General features: G+C 29.2%; 1 protein-coding gene across 1 annotated transcript; it reads left to right on the top strand.

Moving 5' to 3' along the window:
- Positions 1 to 4,951: 4,951 nt before the first annotated feature.
- LOC105114099 (beta-hexosaminidase 2-like) lies at positions 4,952 to 8,138 on the top strand (the record flags this gene model as incomplete). Its single annotated transcript, XM_011010516.1, has 2 exons — positions 4,952 to 5,148; positions 7,414 to 8,138. Coding segments are annotated over exons 1-2 (922 nt in total), but the record flags the coding sequence as incomplete, so codon positions are not given.
- Between the last annotated feature and the right edge of the window lie 372 nt (positions 8,139 to 8,510).

The raw sequence follows: 8,510 nt of genomic DNA on the forward strand, positions 1-8,510 counted from the left end.
CGCTTAATGGGTAGCTGTTGCCTTTACTTTAATCTATTTCTTTGCAGAGATGCTCGGGTGACCCCTCAGAGACATAATTTCCCAGAATATATGAAAAGGAAGCAAGTAGGTGTGTACTCTTTATAAAATCCCCAACCGTCCATTTAGAGGTTGTGTGCTCTCTCTTAAAAGATTTCAGGTTCTGAATCAGTTTCTTATAAAATAAAAGGAAATAACCGAAGTGTGTCTCAGGTTGACATTAGTAACGATAAATATATATATATATATATATATTGTTTTCTATCCTGTGGATCTGTTTCTAGCTGCATCATTTTGATGATAATATTAATCAAGGGTTATATATTTTTATTTTTTATAAAAAAATTATATATGCGAGTTTTTTAATATATTTATGTAGTAAAAATCTAAATTCAAATAAAAAATCTTATCAGTGCATATAATTAAATAATCAAAAACTATATATACGAATAAATAAATAAATAAATAAATAAATAATTATTAGTGATACCAAAAAGTAAAATTTGAGAAATCAAAATACGAGTATAGATTAAGATATTTAATATTAAAAGACGAGATATTTACACAATTGTGTTTTTATTTTTTTTATTAAAATAAATTTTTTATTTAAACAAATGATGATAGAAGTTCAATATTTTTCTACAATTTGTATTTAGGATTTGTGGAAAAATAAATAGATCAAAATCTACCTTATATGATCATATATTTTTGCAGTGATCATATATTTTTGCAGATAAAAGCCTGTATTTGAACTCTTATTATTGATAAAAGTATGTATTTCAGTATATAAGCTTAGAAATAAAAAAGCCTTGTATTTAAACTCTTATTATTGATATAGCTATATGCTATTAATTTATAAAATATTAATATGGGAGTCAACTTTATGGGACCTAATATTACATTAAAGTAATTGAAAAAATGGAATCGCACGTTAACACGGAAAAACACAACTTCAACGCAACGATGTACCGAAACAGAGGCGTAGAAAGCCAAATAAATAAATAAAAAATAAAAAATAAAAGTAGAGAGAAGCCAACGGATGTAACGTGCAAGGAAGACATTGGGATATACTTATGTATTTGGATGTCCTAAGCTTTGGAACGTTGTCCAACTTCTCTTTCACAGCAAGCTGTGTTTCTTTTAGAACTTCGCTTAATGGGTAGCTGTTGCCTTTACTTTAATCTATTTCTTTGCAGAGATGCTCGGGTGACCCCTCAGAGACATAATTTCCCAGAATATATGAAAAGGAAGCAAGTAGGTGTGTACTCTTTATAAAATCCCCAACCGTCCATTTAGAGGTTGTGTGCTCTCTCTAAAAGATTTCAGGTTCTGAATCAGTTTCTTATAAAATAAAAGGAAATAACCGAAGTGTGTCTCAGGTTGACATTAGTAACGATAAATATATATATATATATATATATTGTTTTCTATCCTGTGGATCTGTTTCTAGCTGCATCATTTTGATGATAATATTAATCAAGGGTTATATATTTTTATTTTTTATAAAAAAATTATATATGCGAGTTTTTTAATATATTTATGTAGTAAAAATCTAAATTCAAATAAAAAATCTTATCAGTGCATATAATTAAATAATCAAAAACTATATATACGAATAAATAAATAAATAAATAAATAATTATTAGTGATACCAAAAAGTAAAATTTGAGAAATCAAAATACGAGTATAGATTAAGATATTTAATATTAAAAGACGAGATATTTACACAATTGTGTTTTTATTTTTTTTATTAAAATAAATTTTTTATTTAAACAAATGATGATAGAAGTAGAGATAAAAATTAAATTGATTGAATAAAATAAAAGTAAAAAATCATGTAAGGCTGCATGTATTATAAATATTATCTGAAAATAAAAAAAATATTTTCAAAAATAAAGTTCATTCAAGATAAAAAAATTATAAATGAATAAAAAAACTCTTCAAATTTAAATGCATAAATAAAAAATAAAAAAGAAGGGGCATTAATTTCAATATAAATTAAAAAAAGAAGAAGCAAAGATCAGACGTTGTTGGACATAGTAAGTCAGGCTAGTTACCAGGCCTATTTTTTAAAGGCCCTGCCCTACCAGGCCTACACGACTGGCCACTTAATTTTTTTTTAATTTGCAACTAGTTAGTTCCAAGTTTTTTAAAAAATTAGAGCTTAAGTTTTTTTATCCCAAAACCTTTTTCCAACCTATTTTTTACTAAAAACACCTATAAAACACTATATGAACTGTGATAAATATATTTATAACTTCCATAAACCATCTAAAAAGTCAAAATCAACCTAAATCCAAAAATCCACCTGAGCTTAGAGGTCAGATCTATTTTTTTTTATAAACTTTAAAGGTAAAAAAAAATCTAATATAAACTTCTCTCATTAAATAAAATCATTTAGTACAAATATCATTTGTTTTTTTGCGCTTAACTCGGTGTCAACGATACTTGTACCAAAATTCTCTTTTTATTGTTTGAATTTAACAGTCTCTTTCAATTAGGGACTAAAAAAATAAAAAAAAACTTTTATAACAAAATTGACTTGAAAAAATTTTGAGGTACTGAAATTGTATAATTTATGTAATTTTTAATGTTCAAGGACCAAAGTGTATTTTTTATAGAAATTATGGCATGCTATCTATGTTTGATGTTTTTTTCATTTCAGTTCCTCTTTTTTTAATTTTATTTTTTTTTATAAAAAATCAAAATTAATTGATCTTCAATTAAAATTAAATTATTAAAAAAATTAAAAAATATAAAATTTTGCATAATTTATCTACATGAAAGAATGAATAATAGAGCCACGAAAAGGCATACATTTTAGAATAATACGTAATTTGCTGGAGATTCCTTGGGTTGCATATAAAGACAGAAACAGGCCCTCATCCTCAGGCCTTGATAGAACATATTGTAGACATCTGGCAACGCCGGCCTTGTTTGCTTAGAAAAAAAAATATATATTGCACAGAGAATCTAAGTTAAGGAGAAAATTTAAGGAGAGGCACTGGAGTTTTTTCCCAGTAGCAAGTAACAGAACGGGCATCTTTTAAAGAGGAGACAAATTCTCTTCTTCAATCATTTTAAAAATACATTTGTATAATAATTTGATTTATTTAAAGAAATATATAGTTTAGATTTAATTTTAATATTTAAAATAAAAAAAATAGCAAATCAGATTTACCATCACGGCTTATCTATTAATAGTTACAATTTTAATTTTTTGAATAAATGCTTGCAAAACTGACTACTAACTCAATATTAATATATTTTTTCTGAGATTATGATATTTTTTTTGAAATTATAATAACCTGTATATAAAAAACTAAAATAAATAACAAAGTTGAATTTTTAATAAATACAATATTGAAATATGAAAATAAAAATAAAAAAGGCCAAAAAAAAGAGTAAACAATTAAAAAAAAAGTTATTGTTCTAATGAACAATTAGAATAGTAACATGTGAGTAAAGTAGCAATGATTTTCCTTTTCAATTAGTTGTTGTTACTAGATAGATTGTTTGTATTTTGTTGTGGGTTAGATTGATTTTCTTAAAGTGTAAAAAAATAATGTTTAAGTGCTATTAGTGTATTTTTTTTTTAAAAAATAACAACATGCCTTTCAAAAAGAACTGAAAAAAAAAATTGTAATCTCTGAGAATCAAAAGGATAAAATAAAAAAAAATTAATAAACAAATAAAATTAAATAAAAGGAATACTAACAAACACTAGTGATGAAATTAAAAAAAAAAGATTATAAATTCAATGATAAAATTAAAAATAAATTAAAATTTAATAAAAAGGTTATGAATAAAAATTTAAAATAAAACATTGAAGGCCAAAACTTTAAATATTATCAAATATTAAATTAAAAGACAAAATTGAAAATTTTATGACCACAAATTCAAAAAAGAATAAAAAAATAAAAATAGAAAGAGTGAGCACCAAATCTTTTTTAAAAAATTAAAAAAATCAAAATCAATATATACTATTTATTTAAAGTTATGCTGAACTAGATTAGTTGACTTGTAATCCAGGAGACGCGAAGCATGGGCTAGCCCAAATTTCAAAAGAAATTGGAACAAAACATGTAAAAAAAGCTCTAAATAACATATGTTTAAAAAAAAGAAATAAAAATCCCATAGAAAATTGAAAAGAAAAGCAAGAATATGTAAACACCTAAAAAGAAGAAGAAAAGAAAATAAACTTCTTTAACTAATTAAGGTGACTATTTACCTTAAAGGGAAGGTAACTGATGGAGAAAACAAAACGAAACGTAAAATAAAACGAAACGTTTGGTGCACGTGTTTTAAAAACAATAGGAGTAAAGAAAAATACTGAAATACAATTTAATGAGATTCAAAACAACTCAGTTTAAATTTAGCGTAAATCAACAACAGAATCTGAGAAAACTTTTGCAGGGAAACACAGGAGTTACAAGGTAGAGACAAAAGAGGAATTGATTACATTGTTGACTGTAAATAGCTTGAGAGTATCTTGGAATTGCGAGGAAAAAACCTTAAGAAGCTTTCGAAAAAAAATCAAGAACTAGAGTTAGAGAAGTGAGATTTTATGAAATTAAACACTTAATAACTCATTTATGAGAAAAATCAAGTGGGAAATAGTGAAGGGATAAGGAGAGAAGGACGACAATCTTGGAGGAGAAAGAGAAAGAGAAGTTGGAAGACTTTTGATTAGTAAGTGGTGAAAACTCAAATCTTTATTTAGTAAAGTATTTAGACATAATTGAACATGTTTTACTAGATTTAGTTGGTTTTGATGGAATATATATACATATTCAATAATTCTTTATATTGACACTATTATTGTTGGGGGTATTATAGTTGGTGTAGAGCACTGACTTTGATTTAGTAGACTCACACAATTTTTTGGTGAATGTTGAATGGACGCAGGATGATATATACTAGGCAAGGGATTATGACTGATCTGTCTTCAACAGGACAGAGGGATCAAGATACTGTGCTGAGGGAAAATCAAGAGGAGGACCCTTTAGCAGACACTGCTTCTCATGCACTTACAGTACTAGTACAGTTAGAGCAGGGGAAGTCAACAAGACTCCGGGATGGTGCAGCACCAGAACAGGTCGAGATACAGCATGTACCGGTCAGGGAGGAGTAATTGGGTAGACCACCACCGGAGGTGCCTATATATATATATATATAGAAGCAAGGAGCGTGGGTTTCTTGCGTTGAGGCAGGGTGAGATTACGATACTGGAGTATGAGAGGTGATTTCAGGATCTCTTGACGGTTGCCTTCGTTTATCTGCCTATCGAATAGCATACATGTTGATTTGTATAGAAATAATTATTGGTATGAAAAACATACATGTTGATTGAGATGTAATGATTGGATCAAGATACATTGATGAGTAATTGATTTTGATAATTACAGAAATTTTTTTCAATAACTTGGTATATCGGAGAAAATCTGTTGAAAGAAAAAAACCACACACAGGCATAAAATCTATTGTACTAATTTATCAATAGTTATTTATATCAACACTATTATTGGTAGGGACATTAAAAAAAAAACATATAAGAATAAAACTAAAAAAAATAAATTAAAAAAATCAAATAAATTTGGATAAACTTTATAAATCTAAGTTAATCTCTTAAAGTTATAAATGGTTAAAACTCCACACTTAGGTTAAACTAAGAAGCTTAATATAAAATAAATTTAATGTTGAAGGATGAAATTAATTAATTTAATTTTTATAAAACAAGATCTAACAAAGAGCACAAAAAAATTGAGGCAATACCAAACAAATTTAATGTTGAAGAGTGAAATAAATAAATTTAATATAATAAAAAAATTCCCTTTAAAAAAGATAGATTTAGGAAAGAAAAGAAACCTGAGGTAACCCGCATAACTATAAAAAAATCAGAAAAATCCCATAAAAAATAAAAAAAATATCAAATGATGAAAAAACAAGAAGAAAAAAAACTAAACAAATTTGTGTGAACCTTTTAACCCCATATTAGTATCTTAAATTTGCAATTTATTAAGTTTTAAATTTGAGTTCAACTAAGAAAATTAATACTTCACAAATTTAATATTAAAAAATGAAATCGCAAAATAAAATCAAACCCAAAAGGTTTTAAATTTTAAAAATTAGATAAGAAAAAAAACCAAAGGAGAAAGAAATAAAAAACCAAATCAATTCTATAAACCATTTAAAATAAAATAAATAGAGATTAAAAGAATCGAGCTCAAATTAAACATATGAAAAAATTTATTAGAGATAAAATTAAAAAAAAAATCTAATTTTAAAAATTATTTTAAATAAAAAAAATATTAATCAAAAGGCCAGGAATAAATGTACAAAAATATAGAACTAAAGGGTTGCATTGAGTTTTTTCAAGGATCAAATTTTAAAGATAAAAAATAATGAGGGATCAAATTAAAAATAATTTTTTATAAATTATTTTAAATAAAATAAATATTAATAATAAATAAAAAAATTAAATTTAAAAAGAAAACTAATTAGATGACTGCATTGAATTTTTGTACGGACAACACCCTTTCCTGGATGAGATAAAAAAAAGAAAACAAAAGAAACGAGCGTTGACAGCGATCTAGAGAAAAATATGAAAAACATATCATCAAATCAGATAGGCATTGTCGAGAGGATTTCATAGCCGTCTTGAAGGCCATTATTTGACCATGTGAATTAGCCGCATGCACCACCACAAATTTGTTGCAGGCTCACACACCCTTCAAATTAATTATTTAAATAACATTATATAATGTTAATTCAATCTGCAATTAAATTTGAAAGGTTAGAAGTATCCGCGGGTGATAAGTATATGTCATCTTGCTCTCAAGGGAAAAAAAAAAAAAAAAACCATACAATGCAAAAAATTTATGTGAAGGCCAATACACCCCTAGTTAATTCAATAATGCCAATTAAATCCCTGTAAAAATAAAAAAAAAACACCGCAGAAAGCAACATTCTTCGGTTTTGGTATGATAGAAAAAACGGGAATCCAAGAGAAGGAAACAAACCCTAGGATTAACTTCTCATTTGTGAAGCAAGCCTGACGTTTATGTGACTAATTTTATCCAATTAAAGGGACGGAGACAAGTGTAGAAATTAAAGAGCATCATCGTCCAAGAATGCAGCAAATGGACAAGCCGCTTGCTAAGCTCCACCTACAAACAACAAAAACTACTTGTTACAAGACGAGTCAAGGTACCACCAAAAGACTTCTGTTTTTATTGCTAGCTACTTCTTTCGCTATATATACATATACCTGTAGCTTGCTCTTCCATGGATTGACCGTTTCCTTAACCAATCCAATTTAGCAAGCATGACCGGTAACTTGGTAATAAGCAGCCACTGTTCCTTGTTCTTAACGTTGTTTTTCTTGCTAGTTAGTGCCTCCCTTACAGCAACATCAGCTCAATGGGTATGGCCGAAGCCAAGAACCCTGTCTTGGCCGATCCCACTCGCCACTATTCTCTCCCCAAACTTCACTATCTCCTCCCCCTACCACCAACATCTCTCCCCAGCCGTTAACCGTTACCGCCACCAAATCCTCACGGAGCACCACCTCCCTCTCGTTGCTCCCCCATTCAACCTCTCCAACTCATCCCCTCCTTTGCAGGCCCTGACCATCACTGTCAAAGACCTCGCCGCCCCACTCCAACACTCCGTTGACGAGTCCTACGCCCTTGTCATCCCCACTGCTAGCTCCACCGCCAATCTGACGGCCGAGACTGTATGGGGCGCCATGAGGGGTCTGGAGACGTTTTCTCAACTGGTTTGGGGATTGAAACCATTGCTTGTCCCTGTTGGGCTCGACGTGTGGGACTCGCCTCTGTTTGAGCATAGAGGGATCATTTTGGATACCTCTAGGAATTACTACCCAGTGGATGACATTTTGAGGACCATCAAAGCCATGAGTGCTAATAAGCTCAACGTTTTCCATTGGCACGTTACCGATTCTCACTCTTTTCCTTTAATGCTTCCATCTGAGCCTGCTCTTGCTGAAAAAGGGTCTTATGGGAATGACATGCTCTACTCTCCAGCTGATGTTGCAACAATTGTTCGGTTTGGTTTGGAGCATGGTGTCAGGGTTCTACCGGAAATTGATTCTCCAGGTATATTGATTATTTTCATTAATGCCCTAAGCTTAATCAATTGTTCTATTCATTAGGAGATCGGGAATAATTAATTAATTGCATACTCTAGCGACTAGAGTGGCAAACATCATGCCACTACTGATTTTGTCAAATATCAAGTTTGTTAGATATCTTTTTTTCTTTTTTTTATGGGATAAGGTTAGATATCATGATCATACAAGTTCTTGATTAATTTCCACAGCAAATTATTAATCTGGCACTGCAGATGCCGAACTTACTACAGAGACATGGTGCCACATTTGTTTATCACATCAAACAAACAGTGCATATACATATATAAGAGATTGTGTACAGTATGTAAACCCTCACTCAATCTACAAGTCCCAGGAA

The sequence above is a fragment of the Populus euphratica genome, unplaced genomic scaffold (assembly GCF_000495115.2).
Source record: "Populus euphratica unplaced genomic scaffold, PopEup_1.0 scaffold490.1, whole genome shotgun sequence".
NCBI lineage: Eukaryota > Viridiplantae > Streptophyta > Magnoliopsida > Malpighiales > Salicaceae > Populus > Populus euphratica.